The 14,875-nt window shown below is 45.9% G+C and overlaps 1 protein-coding gene across 14 annotated transcripts in view; it reads right to left on the bottom strand.

The window, feature by feature from the left end:
- FRYL (FRY like transcription coactivator) overlaps positions 1-14,875 on the bottom strand; it is a 332,520-nt gene that overhangs the window by 32,018 nt on the left and 285,627 nt on the right. For all 14 annotated transcript variants that reach the window (XM_077279795.1, XM_077279798.1, XM_077279794.1 and 11 more), the window contains 7 exons: positions 12,794-12,888; positions 12,077-12,684; positions 9,769-9,866; positions 8,534-8,704; positions 7,313-7,453; positions 3,685-3,879; positions 2,821-2,982 (listed from right to left, as the gene is read on the bottom strand). In XM_077279795.1, coding sequence (XP_077135910.1) covers positions 2,821-2,982; positions 3,685-3,879; positions 7,313-7,453; positions 8,534-8,704; positions 9,769-9,866; positions 12,077-12,684; positions 12,794-12,888 — 1,470 coding nt within the window. The remainder of the gene's footprint in view (positions 1-2,820; positions 2,983-3,684; positions 3,880-7,312; positions 7,454-8,533; positions 8,705-9,768; positions 9,867-12,076; positions 12,685-12,793; positions 12,889-14,875) is intronic.

Here is a 14,875-nt window from a genome sequence, read left to right as displayed (position 1 = left end):
TAGATATGAGTAGATTGCAGGAGAGATATAGTAAGTTTTATGTTTTATAGGTGAAAAACAATTTGCTCCCTAGTCGGTCCTAGGCACAGCACCGTCTACTGAAGGGGATTAACACTGTCTCAATTATATACACTGTTGTGTCCAAGAGATCCAGAGTTGTCAGCAGCTTAAGAGTTAAATATAGATACGGTGCCTTGCTAATTGCGCCCGTTGTCTCTGGGTATGGGGCAGCAGAGGGAAGCAGATAACAAGCTTTCAGGGCAAGCAAAGCAGTAGGAAAAACCATTAAATCTCCCTGTCAATGAGTGCAGTCTTCTTACCGCATCCAAGACGGGTCCAAGATGGCGCCGGTGCTAAACTATTCCCGCGCTTCCCCAGGGGCACCTATGTCGGTTACCCACCGCCAGGACAGAGGAATCGCACATCAGAGGGGCAATCAAATCCCACAACTCACCCCCGCGTCCAGGGGTCGGGAAGGAGAGCCAAGAGGGTGTAAGTCCGGACTCCACCAGTCCTCCGTCCCAATCCGCAGCAGCAGGTATGTATAAGCGCTGAGCCGGGGCGAGGGGATAGGAGCGGCGCCCAGCAGCAGCACCTCCGTGAAGCAGCCCCTCCGGTACAGGGCCAATTCCAAGGCGGCGCCGCGTCACACCACCACCCGCACCTCTCCCTCGTAGCTCAGCAGGTGTTCTCGTCAGCCAAGGGGTGCGTCGGGGCCGCAGGACACACGCCGCCTTCAGTCCTACCTTCTCCCGGCGCCGCAGGACAGACCGTGTGTCTCCTCAGGGCGCTCTAGGCGTTCCAGACAGCCAGGGCTCCAGATGCAGATGGAGGCGAGGAGAGATCCGCTGCAGGGAAAAGACCAGCCAGTGCTCCACACTGGGCTCAGCACCCAGCCCGCCCTCGGCGGGGGGGGGAATCCTCTGGCAGGTTTCAAGCCCACGTGTAGGCCTCGGGGCCGTAGTTCTGAATAAGGCCGCTTTGTGAAGTAAAATAAGATGAAGGAGACTCCTGGGCTAATTAGGAGACGGATAAAGTTCTTAAAATCAGTGAACGGCTTGTTAAAGGATGTAGATTCAGCTGGATAAGGAAGGCCAGCAGAGGAGCTTAATGGAAGCACGTCCTGCTCCCTCAGCTGCCAGCCACGCCCCCCCCCCCTTCTGTCAATTTCAAGGATATGTCCACTTTTAACAACATTTGACGTTTATCCCCTTCCTACTGAAGACTTTTCATATTCCTGACCAGGTGACATTTTTCAAACCTGACGTGTGTCACTTTATGTGGTAATAACTCTGGGACGCTTCGTCCCATCCCCATGATTTTGTGACACATTGTACTCGATGTTAGTGGTAAATGTAGGTCGATATGAGTCACAATTATCGTAAAATCTGAAATTTACTGAAAATTTAGCAGCTTTTTTTTAATGAAATTCCTTCAGGCTTCAAGCGATTTTTAAGTGGGTCTCTATCAGAACCCCCCAAAATGCCCCACTCTTCAGTATTCAAAACCACATTCTAGAAGTTTTTTTTAACTCTTAAAGTGCTTCACAACAATAACTCAAAGTGGAATGAATTTTTTTTTTCTAATAAAACATGGCTCAAACCCACAATATTCATCTTCACAAGGGATAGGAGAAAATGGGATGCCAAAATAGGTTACCCAATTTCTTACTGTAGCAATACCCTACATGTGATAGGAAACTACTGTTTGCACACAAGGCAGGTCTCCTGCTATACGACTTATGGAGCGCAAATTTGGTTAAAATATACACCATGTCTAATTTCAGAGCCCCTCAGGTGCCACAAATTATTAAAGATTTATGTTTTGAGGTCAAAGGGCGGTCACACCAATATTCAGTTGATTTAGGCTACGTTCACATTTGTACATGTGCGCAGCGTATCATCTGCATACGCAAATGCATGCCAAAATGCGTGCAAACGCATGTTTACGCAGCGTTTATCTGAATCAGCTTACGCATGACGGAAAAAAAACGCTGCACATGTGTTTAATATTTCCAGGAGGGCATGTCTCAATCAGTTCCTGGACATGCGTATTCCGAAGTAGGCAAGTGCATTGAACGCATGTGTACGCAAAGACATGCTTACCAATGAGTTCCCATAGACAGTATTGCGTTTTTTAACGCACTCATCCACATGCGCATGCCCGGCCATATTTCATGGATTTTTGATGCCTCCAAAATTGCAACATGTTGCGTTCGCCGGACCCCACCACACATCGCGAAACGACGCATGCGTACGCAAAAGCGTGCGAACATATGTCCATGCGTACACCATGTTAAATATATGAACGCAAGACTCATGCGGATCTATGAGGATCAAACGCTGCGCTAACAGACGCAAATGGGAAACCAGCCTTAGATTTCAGTTTCGTTCACTCACTTTGCATTTTGTTAACTGTTAAAAATAAACTATTAAATATTAGTAATGAGCGAAAGTGCTGGGATGAGGTGTTATCGGAGAATGCTTGGGTGCCTTCTACATGCTCTAATACTATGTTCGAATCCCTGTGGCTGCATGTCTCCCGGCTGCTCGACATGCAGCCGCGGGGACTCAAACATATAATTCAAGCACATAGAAAACACTCGGATAGCACCCAAGAATGGTGGGATGACACCTTATCTGAGCACATTCGCTCATCACTATTAAATACCTGTTTTTCTGAAAGCCTAAAACTTTTTCACTGCAGGTTATCAATTAAAAGTATGGCCCAATCAGGTTCCCATCATACAAGTAAATAAACATAAGAAAAAAAATGGATTCTGGGAATAGAATGCAATTTTACGTTACACGATTCTGGTACCTGCGATAGCTGCGGCCTCTTCCAGCTAACAGGGACCAGCGCATTGGAGTTGGATCCAGAAGACGTCGATGATGTGCTGCGCGTCACAGCGATGACTTTTGGCTTTCCATTTCTTCCAGCTGCACTATGCTGGTCTCCATATTTCTGCCCGATTATGGGTGTCTACATTGAAAAACAGGAATGTATAAGAACAATATCACTTAGAGGAATGTGGGGAAAAGTCTTTATTGATGGGTGATCTGGGAGAACCTAATACTGGCCGAAATCATTGCATGAAATATTCATCATCTAACACCGTGGGAGCATAGGGAAATGGAAAAATAGCCCAATACATTTCCAGTGCTCCAGGTAAGGGTTCCCATAATCATTAGGGCTCAATAGCCATTCCCACAATCACATAGGGTTCCTATAATCATTAGGGCTCAATAGCCATTCCCACAATCGCATAGTGTTCCCATAATCATTAGGGCTCAATAGTCATTCCCACAATCACATAGGGTTCCCATAATCATTAGGGCTCAATAGTCGTTCCCACAATCACAATCATTAGGGCTCAATAGTCATTCCCACAATCCCATAGGGTTCCCAAAATCATTAGGGCTCAATAGTCATTTCCACAATCCCATAGGGTTCCCAAAATCATTAGGGCTCAATAGTCATTCCCACAATCACAATCATTAGGGCTCAATAGTCGTTCCCACAATCACAATCATTAGGGCTCAATAGTCATTCCCACTATCACATAGGGTTCTCATAATCATTAGGGCTTAATAACCGGCAATAAGCACACGCTGTATGATCTGTTATAATTTACAGCAATATGCATCACTCGATCTGACAACTGACCAGTAAAATATTTCTCACCTCCGATATGTCAAAATGAAAATCCAATGTTTTTCCTGGAAGCTCCTTTGAGGCGCAGTTAAATATTTTTGCAAAAGAGATTTCGGGCGAGCCTAAATCTCCATAGGATTTAGGGGCATCATTTGGCACAACCAGGCTGGCAGAGCGAGACACCACAAGTTTTAGGATATTCAGTGCTTCTCTCCAATACGCACTCTGTTGGGGAACACAAAAGGTATTATTAAAAAAAAAAATAAAAAAAAAAAATCAAATGTCAACTGTAGAATGCTATACATGAAGAAAAACATACACTAGCCAATGGCAGCACCAAGAAGGGGAAAGAAGCCAAAAGCATGATTAAGGCTCAGTAATCCAAGCAAATTTCTGCCCGTAAATGAGCAATTATTGACTACATATATTGCGGCCCATTTATATGCACTCACATATCTATATGGGGACAGAAAAATGTTTACAATGATCCTTCTTTCCCCATACAGCATATTACTGGAAGTGCCGTTTACATGGGGAGATATGCTCTCGAAAACGATAATGGCATCAAAAATTATATTCCAATCAGTGCTTTGCTCGTACGTCATGGTTACACGGGCTTAAGATGGGGCATGAGCTTTCTTCTGAATGCCTGCCGGCCATTTATAGGGGCATTTATACAACAGGCTGGATGAGATGGCAGGCATAAACTGGCAATGTTTTTTATTTTTAACTTGGGCCTGCTCCAGGAATTCTTTTCCCAATGGCTCCATGTAAAACCCTTAGGGCCGGTTCACACTGTGTTTGGCAATGCGTAAATCTCTCCGTCTGCGGCTTCTTTTTGAATTCCAAAAAATGGGATTCAGGCATTTCCTTAATGGAGCCATTGAAAGAATAAAGCAAAAGGAATCCAAGGTATGAATTATTGGGTTCTACTTGTGCCGCCTTCTGTTTGGTGGCCGTTTCGTCAGATGAACAAAAAGAATAAGAACAGTTTACACTGCCAGAAAGGAGCAAAGATTCAGGCTTTGTGCTGAAATTCGGGTTTTCAGGCGGAAGGCCAGAATGGAGACATTAATACACTGCCGAATGCCGTGTGAGCAGGTCTAAGGCAGCAAAGACAGGAGTGTTTTTACGGTCATTCCTCTCACTATTTCACACACTCACAGTCTCTGTGTGAACCGTGGCTGTCAGGCATTTTTGCCAGATGAGGCTGCACGAAGGCATACAGCCAAAAAGTGTCGCAGGCACGGCAATGCTGGCCCGATTTTCCTTTTAGTATTCCTAGCCAAGCACAAAGACAAGTCGGATGCATGCTGCAGGCCATCTCATAAAGGTTTCAGATCTATAATGCAGGTTTTTTTTTTCCATCAGCCCAAAAAAGAAACATTGCTGTCAAAGCAGGAAATTGGAATGTAAAAAGAAGTCATAAAAAGTCTGGCTTTTATGGAAGAAGTAATAAAGTGAACACTTGGCACATTGGGTACATTATGTAAATGACATTAAAATCTGACACAAACCAGCTCCTCACTCAGGGGCCGAGGTCTCTGTCCTAAGGAGGAAACATGAATTACGGCGAGCAGTTGTTCAGCATCACATAGGTGAGGCAGGAGTACGGAGCGGACAATACGGAGAATCACAGGAATGGTAAGTGCAATGGGGACGTACTGTGCGGTGAACCACGTTACACCCACAAACGTAAGCTGACACTAGCCTAAAAAGAGCATTCACACGGCAGTCACAAAGCTTCCCGTGAATCCACAGTGGAAGACTGCCAAAGGCGGATTTTGTTCTACATGAAGACTAATAATATGTGACCATTGACGAGGAAAGGACAGCGAGAAGGACTGCGACGAGAGAAGGACGGCACAGAGGACTGCGATGAGAGATGGACGGCACAGAGGACTGCGATGAGAGAAGGACGACACATAGGACTGCGACGAGAGATGGACGGCACAGAGGACTGCGATGAGAGATGGACGGCACAGAGGACTGTGATGAGAGAAGGACGACACATAGGACCGCGATGAGAGAAGGACAGCACAGAGGACTGCGATGAGAGAAGGACGGCACAGAGGACTGCGATGAGAGATGGACGGCACAGAGGACTGTGATGAGAGAAGGACGACACAGAGGACTGCGATGAGAGATGGACGGCACAGAGGACTGTGATGAGAGAAGGACGACACATAGGACCGCGATGAGAGAAGGACGGCACAGAGGACTGCGATGAGAGAAGGACGACACATAGGACTGCGACGAGAGATGGACGGCACAGAGGACTGCGATGAGAGATGGACGGCACAGAGGACTGTGATGAGAGAAGGACGACACATAGGACCGCGATGAGAGAAGGACAGCACAGAGGACTGCGATGAGAGAAGGACGGCACAGAGGACTGCGATGAGAGAAGGATGGCACAGAGGACTGCGATGAGAGAAGGACGGCACAGAGGACTGTGACGAGAGAAGGACGGCACAGAGGACTGCGATGAGAGAAGGACGGCACAGAGGACTGCGATGAGAGAAGGACAGCACAGAGGACTGCGATGAGAGAAGGACGGCACAGAGGACTGCGATGAGAGAAGGACGGCACAGAGGACTGCGATGAGAGAAGGACGGCACAGAGGACTGTGACGAGAGAAGGACGGCACAGAGGACTGCGATGAGAGAAGGACGGCACAGAGGACTGCGATGAGAGAAGGACAGCACAGAGGACTGCGATGAGAGAAGGACGGCACAGAGGACTGCGATGAGAGAAGGATGGCACAGAGGACTGTGATGAGAGAAGGATGGCACAGAGGACTGCGATGAGAGAAGGACGGCACAGAGGACTGCGATGAGAGAAGGACGGCACAGAGGACTGTGACGAGAGAAGGACGGCACAGAGGACTGCGATGAGAGAAGGACGGCACAGAGGACTGCGATGAGAGAAGGACAGCACAGAGGACTGCGATGAGAGAAGGACGGCACAGAGGACTGCGATGAGAGAAGGATGGCACAGAGGACTGCGATGAGAGAAGGACGGCACAGAGGACTGTGACGAGAGAAGGACGGCACAGAGGACTGCGATGAGAGAAGGACGGCACAGAGGACTGCGATGAGAGAAGGACAGCACAGAGGACTGCGATGAGAGAAGGACGGCACAGAGGACTGCGATGAGAGAAGGATGGCACAGAGGACTGTGATGAGAGAAGGATGGCACAGAGGACTGCGATGAGAGAAGGACGGCACAGAGGACTGCGATGAGAGAAGGACGGCACAGACGACTGCGACAAGAGAAGGACGGCACAGAGGACTGTGAGCAGAGAAGGATGGCATGGAGGACTGCAACGAGCCAAGGATGGCACGGAAGACTGTGAAGGACCACCTGCAAGACAGCGACGAGACAAAGACTGCACGGAGGACTGCGACGAGGCAAGGACTACACCGAGGAGTGCGATGAGTCAAGGACTGCAGCGAAGACTGCGATGAGCCTTGGACTCAAGAGGACTGCAACAAGCCAAGGACTACACAGAGGATTGCAACAAGCCAAGGACTACACAGAGGATTGCGACGAGCCAAGGTCTACACAGAGGCTTGCGACGAGCCAAGGTCTACACAGAGGCTTGCGACGAGCCAAGGACTACACAGAGGCTTGCGACAGGCCAAGCACTGCTCACCTGCACATATTTCCCTATGATTTTTATGATTTCCAGGTTAAACTGCTTTACTGGAGCAGCCGAGAGGTCGATGTGGCTGAGCAGGCTGTAGATGATCTGCAGCAGTGACTGCTGCATGCTGGCCAGGCCTTTCTCCAGGAGCTGGAACAACAGAGAGATGTAGTGATCGAAAAGGCAAAGTCACATATTAGTCTCTAATACTAGGTACACAGGAAAACATACCACATTACTAATTCTAATAGAATGAATCTCATTAGAAAATACTTCTACATTAACATTCTGATACAGCAAACAGCCAAATTACCAACAGGACAATGACCGTATAACTATCCCGGCTGTTTAGACCCTCATTACCCGACTGCTACCCTGAAAGCAAAAGTCATTGGCACAAGTGCTCAGATGAGCATGAATTTGTGGATCTTCACTAGTCCACACTAAGGGTTAGCATCCTGCACACTCATGAGGTTGTGAAGCTACAACTCCCAGCACACCCTGACTTTTTCAGGCTTCTGATGCATACTGGTAATTGTAGTCTTAGAAGAGCTGGAGTGCTGCAGGTCGCTTGCCCCAGCTCTACAGGCTGAAGCCAATGTCCCTAAGGCTATGTGCACACTAAGCAGAAACTCAAATTTTATGAGGATTTTTCAATTTTTGAGGAAAATTTTAACTGCAATTTCCACTTGAGTTTCTGCTCAAAAAACTCCTGGAAAATCTGTGTGAACATGGCCAAAATGGCCCCAGAAGAACGATCGAAACCAAGTACATCAAACACTTAGTAATAATTACATGCATCCACAGAGTGCAAAGAAATGTAGCAGTTCATACTTCAATATATTCAACTGTTAGATTTTTTTTTCCCACTTTTTCTGTGAATTCTAACAGTAATAATAAAGAATGGATATTACCGAAAGAGAAAAGCTACATTTCAAGGGGTAGTGAAACAGGCCAAATACTTCAAAGCAGTGCTGAAAAAACTCAAAAGCAATGAGCTTGTAAGTGCTGCGCTCCTTGCCTAGGTGACTGGCCACTGCTACAACTGCAGAGGTGGTCGGTAACCTAGGTATCAAAACAAAAAAATAACTCCCTCCATTCTTCATACGGAGAGGATTTTTGGAGAGCGTAAATCACAAAGATGCTTGTTTTTAACCATTTGCAATTTTAACAATTTATAATGAAACAAAAGCCTTTATATAACGGTAATATTATGTGGGTCTCACTCACCTCAGCAAGATAGGTGACCAGACTGAAGGTGATATCTGAAAAGGAGTCATGTAGGTAGCGGCACACAACATTAATCCAATTGGAGCAGTCTCGGGAGTAGCTGTGCGTGCTGTACAGACTCATCATATGTGCCAGGTTGGTTAATGTGGCTGACTTCTCCTCGGCACAAACCTACAACACAAAAATGATGCATTCATTTATTAGGACCATGAGGACAGTGAGCAGGTCATGACATGGGAGCTCATTTTACAAGTTTCTACCACATAATTGAAGTGAAGTATGAAACATAAGTGATTTTGGGCGGTATGGTGCCCCCGATCCTACAGAAGGGAAAACTCAAAGCCAAAATACGCAGTTCTAAAAGATGTTACCCTAAGGCTTCTTTCACACCTCCGTCTTCCAAATCTGCACGGGATCCGTCAAGACGTTGAAATGACGGATCCTGTGCAGATTGTGGAAAACGTGTGCACTGGGCCCGTCTTTCTGACGGACCCGTCAAGGCTATGTGCACCTGTTGTGTATGAGTCTTCGCAGCGGTCTTCGAAACGGCATACACAACACAAACCAGGTTAAAAAAAAAATAAAAATCGCAGTATTCTCACCTACCGACGTCTCGTGAGATTTCTCAATGTATTACTAGGAACGCTAGCTGCCGGGAGCATCGGTGACGCTGCGCGAGAACGTCGGTAGGTGAGAATATTGCGATTTTTTAAATTATTTTTAACATTATATCTTGTTACTATTGATGCTGCATAGGCAGCATCAATAGTAACAAGAGAAAGAGAGCGAGCGAGAGAGAGAGAATTTCCCTGACGGATTCTTCCACGCATGCTCAGTTTGAAAAGACAGGACCCGTCGCTGGATTCATGCTTTTCACAGGCAGCGACGCATCCTGCGCCCATAGGCTTCCATTGCAGCCAGTGACGGGCAGCGCAGGATGCATCGCTGACCGACTTTCCAACATGCAGAAAAAACGTTCCTCTGAACGTTTTCTCTGCCCGACTGACCTTTTTTTACGCAGGATCCAGAGCACGACGGATGAAACGGATGGCCATCCGTCATAATCCGTCGCTAATACAAGTCTATGAGAAATGCAGGATCCTGCATTCTCAAAAATCGACGGATTGTGACGGGAGCTGAAAGACGGAAGTGTGAAAGAGGCCTAATGCGTATAGTCAACCTTCATGATGACCACAATGGTCTGTAAAAGTAAGGCTCATCTAGAAGGAACCTACCTTGGCTATTCTGTCTGCAGTTTCTTTACAGAAAGACGTCGGGTTGTCAAAGTGTTGAATTAGATGAGGCAATAAGCACAAGATGTTTAGAGGAAACCCTGTAAGTAAAACACACAGTAATTTTATTTTCAACACAAATATAGCAAAAAGCTCGAAGAAACTTCATTTTTATTATTACTATGAACTATATCAAAAGGAATAATCCTTCCTGGCTCCTGCCCACAAGAGCATGCTGTAACCTGGGTGTTCTAGCACTTACAGTTGTCAGCAAGCTTCCCGATGACGGTACGGCACAGATATAGGCACGATATAGATGCCAAGTGATTAGTGAACATGCTCGGGTAAGGTGTTAAGGTGTCATGCTCATGTGCTAACCAAGTGACTTCGGCGTGTTCGAAAAATATGTTTGAGTTCCCGCGGCTGCATGTCTCATGGCTGTTTGACAGCAGCAACACATGCAGGGATTCACTGTTAGACAATCCCCACATGTGTTGTGGCCAACAGCTGGGAGACATGCAGCCGCGGGGACTCGCACATGGTATTCGAGCATTCTCAGATAACACCTTATCCCAGAACCTTGGCTCATCACTGATCCATTCTGCCAAAGGCCAGCAGCAATGGCTGCTGCAATTGTAAATTTCAATCATGTTTTGGTGACAATATCTATCACAATCAACAGTTTATTAATATAAAACTAATGTTTGTTGCTGATTTTTTTTTCCAATTTGTAAAAATTAACAAAAATGTGCAAGGTCTTTAAAAGCCTTCCCAACCAGGTGAGTTATACAGGGTGGACCATTTATATGGATACACCTAAATAAAATGGGAATGGTTGGTGATATCAACTTCCTGTTTGTGGCACATTAGTATATGGGAGAGGGGAAACTTTTCAAGATGGGTGGTGACCATGGCGGCCTTTTTGAAGTCGGCCATTTTGGATCCAACTTTTTTTTCAATGGAAAGAGGGTCATGTGACACATCAAACTTATTGAGAATTTCACAAGAAAAACAATGGTGTGCTTGGTTTTAACATAACTTAATACTTTTTTGAGTTATTTTACAAGTTTATGACCACTTATAAAATGTGTTCAAAGTGCTGCCCATTGTGTTGGATTGTCAGTGCAACCCTCTTCTCCCACTCTTGACACACTGATAGCAACACTGCAGAAGTAATGCTAGCACAGGCTTCCAGTATCCGTTGTTTCAGATGCTGCACATCTCGTATCTTCACAGCATAGACAATTGCCTTGAGATGACCCCAAAGATAAAAGTCTAAGGGGGTCAGATCGGGAGACCTTGGTGGCCATTCAACTGGCCCACGACGACCAATCCACTTTCCAGGAAACTTAATGAAGGAATGCTCGGACCTGACACCTAAGATGGTGCACCACCACATTATGGGTGTCAGGTCCGAGCATTCCTACATGAACAGTTTCCTGGAAAGTGGATTGGGCGTCGTGGGCCAGTTGAATGGCCACCAAGGTCTCCCGATCTGACCCCCTTAGACTTTTATCTTTGGGGTCATCTGAAGGCAATTGTCTATGCTGTGAAGATACGAGATGTGCAGCATCTGAAATTGGATCATGTTCGGACGTGCACTAGTAAAGGAACGGTTTAAATGGCGCAGTTAGAGACTGACAGCAGCATCTAAGCTGGTAATCACCAAAGCTGAGCGCTAGCTCCGGTTACTGCTGGCTGTAGCATACCGCCGACACTTGCCGATGTGACGTGGCCTCAGGTCCCGAGTCTGCTCTAAACACCCATACCAATACCTGAGACTGGGTGTGTATCAGCTGTTATTTTTTGGGGGAGCATGGGGAGCTCTGTAAAGAAACCTGGATTGAATAGTGTTTTAATAATGGGTCAGAAGGAGCATTTCAAAAAAAGTGCACAGATTTGTTCTGCTTCTTACACAGATTACGCAAATTATGACTGCACCTTGGAATATCTGTTTGAAGTATTTTCTACAACGTGGACTGTAATTATATCGAGGCAGAGGGTTTCCACCCGAATGTACAAGTCGTATCTTTACTGCAAGAGCAGTGAGATTACGAAAGTCTTTGTTGGGAAAGGTGGTCAGGATAATTCACAAAATTATAAGAAAGGATCTGAATGCCTTCCATAAGTATAATAGCAATAATCCTCGATCACTAGACAGGTGTCGTTCATCCAGGGACTGATGTGGATTTTGTAATCCATGCAGTACTACTTACTTTTCACATTGCTATAATCATCTACTAAATTCACCCTGCAATGTGTATATACTATAAACTGTGCACTCCAGACAAGTGAGAATTTTGCCCCTTACCGGCCAGCATGGCAGGGTCCACCAGTGTATGTTTGGAGATGGTGATGAGTTTGCTGAGGAGATGCACGGTCATTTCCTGGGTGGACACAGAGGTAAAACCCTTCAAGAAGAGTTGCTGAAGACCCGGAAAGTTATTCCATTTGAGTTTGTCCTGCACAGTCTCAATCTTCTCTCGGCTCTCAGATTTATCCAGAGGCATGTGAGTAAGCAGCTTGTTGAGTAGCTTCAATGCAAGTAAGTACTCATACTCGTAGTCCGATTCCAGCAAGGACGCGGCTATCCAGAAAATGGTGGCCATTAGGTTGGTTGGATCAGTAGTTGGCTGCAGATCATGCACTCCTCCCTCTCGAAGGGAGGAGAGGCTTCTAGTCCTTGCTAGGCTGCCCCCGTGATTTATCCTGCCATCCATTATATCCAGTGTGTTACTTCGACGCCGGTCTCCTCTACGGTCAGCCATTAAGCTTAGCCGCAAAGAATTGCTTCTTGCGTTGTTGCAATAAGCCATAAAGTTCCCACTACTTAAAGGACTTGTGCTTAGGTTCAGCTGGCCGGTGCTCTTCCGGTTCAGAGCATTCTTATTGCCCATCATCGGTTCATGGTTGGACGTCCTAAAATGCAATATATTAAATACATGTATGAATCGAAATGGCCTTTATTATAGATAAATATGACTTAAAATCATAATCTGAAAAAATATAAAAATAAATCCAGACTTACTGAGCAAGGACAGACAGGAGGTCATAATGCTTCATGCTTTCTGACAGTGTGTCTATGGCTGACTCCAGTGTTAGGAGAAGCTCAATGACAAAACCCTGGAAAAAATTATAGAATAATACAAATTTAACAAACAGTTCTATCTAAACCAAATTTCATTAGCTGCTCTAACTTCTGAGGCAGTATTCAGAATAAACTTGTACACAGAGTACAATGACTGTTCTTTAGAAGCACGATATCTAGTGTGACTAAAGATCAGGACAAGATAAGAACTTTACTAAGTTAAGGCTGAGTCACACATAACGATATCGTTAACGATATCATTGCAACGTCACGCTTTTGGTGACGTAAGCAACGATCCCGCTAACGATCTCGTTATGTGTGACAGTGACCAACGATCAGGCCCCTGCTGGGAGATCGTTGGTCGATGGGAATGATCAGGACCTTTTTTTGGTCGCTGATCACCCGCTGTCATCGCTGGATCGGCGTGTGTGACGCCGATCCAGCGATGTGTTCACTTGTAACCAGGGTAAATATCGGGTTACTAAGTGCAGGGCCACGCTTAGTAACCCGATATTTACCCTGGTTACCATTGTAAAAGTTAAAAAAACCAAAACAGTACATACTCACATTCTGATGTCTGTCACATCCCCCGGAGTCCACAGGGTTGACTGTGTCAGCGCCGGCCGTAAAGCAGAGCACAGCGGTGACGTCACCGCTGTTACTGCCGGCGCTGACACATTCAGTGCAAGGAAGCTCTCGGCAGCAGCGCGTGCATTTACAGTGCTCCTGCCGAAAGCAGTTTTAACCCTGTGGACGCCGGGGGACGTGACAGACATCAGAATGTGAGTATGTACTGGTTTTTTTTGTTTTGTTTTTTTAACTTTTACAATGGTAACCAGGGTAAATATCGGGTTACTAAGCGCGGCCCTGCACTTAGTAACCCGATGTTTACCCTGGTTACCCGGGTGCTGCAGGGGGACTTCGGCATCGTTGAAGACAGTTTCAACGATGCCGAAGTCGTTCCCCTGATCGTTGGTCGCTGGAGAGAGCTGTCTGTGTGACAGCTCCCCAGCGACCACACAACGACTTACCAATGATCACGGCCAGGTCGTATCGCTGGTCGTGATCGTTGGTAAGTCGTTTAGTGTAACGGTACCTTTACAAAAGTTTTGATTTAGATTAAAAAGGAGGATGTTCAGGATTAGGGTACCGGAGACATCCGTAAGATAGGTCATCAATTTTAGATCTGTAAGGGTCCAACTGCTGGCCAGTCTTGTGGCCGCAGAAGTGCACATAATACATAAAAAAAAACCAATGCTGAGTAGTAGCCGTTCCCAAATCACATTTTAAGGACCTGAGCTGCATAACCTGAGAGCAGACAGTACACCGTGCATGGAGCTCTGATGTTCCAGCTCTGCGCACTGATTACATCTGGGGGCCACCAGACCCTCTAATAGATGATCAGTGGGAGTACCAGTGTAAAGGAGAAAATGTCTAATGAAATCAATTATTAAACCTTATATAAGTCAGTTCAGATATGGTGTAGCAAGATGGAGTCTGTTTCCTGATCAGCAGCGCACAGGAAGGAACTTTTGGAATGTGAAGACGTCGCTGGGTATTGGACAATCAACTGAATACCATATATGGAAGTGAAGTTGAAAATGAAGTTGGAATGAACCAGAGTGACACTAACTATTCAGAAGTTGTGAGACCTCCCCCATTTCCTGTTTTTAGTATCTTCCTTTGTTCAGAATAAAGCAGTTGTGAGTAAGGCATTGCTGAGAGAGGAAGTGTGTATCTGTCTGTGTATCTGATACATTCTTAGCCTCTAAGCTAGCACTCAGCTTATATTTGGTCAGGTACAAGCAATCATATAGATCTCCCTTTAAGAGATCACCCTCACACCAGCTGTCGGACCCCTGCAGATCTGATATTGATGACCTATCCCAGCGACAGGTCATCTATATCAATAGTCCTAAACAGCATTTTTAATTCTTATTGTAAACTGAAAAGTGGTGCTGACCACCACACAATGATAAATTCTCCTCTGACCCATATAAAGTATTGGTTTTCATTACAAAT

This window comes from Ranitomeya variabilis, chromosome 1 (genome assembly GCF_051348905.1).
Source record: "Ranitomeya variabilis isolate aRanVar5 chromosome 1, aRanVar5.hap1, whole genome shotgun sequence".
Classification (NCBI taxonomy): domain Eukaryota; kingdom Metazoa; phylum Chordata; class Amphibia; order Anura; family Dendrobatidae; genus Ranitomeya; species Ranitomeya variabilis.
Note: the sequence above shows the minus strand (reverse complement) of the source record. Positions and strands in the feature narration are given on the sequence as shown.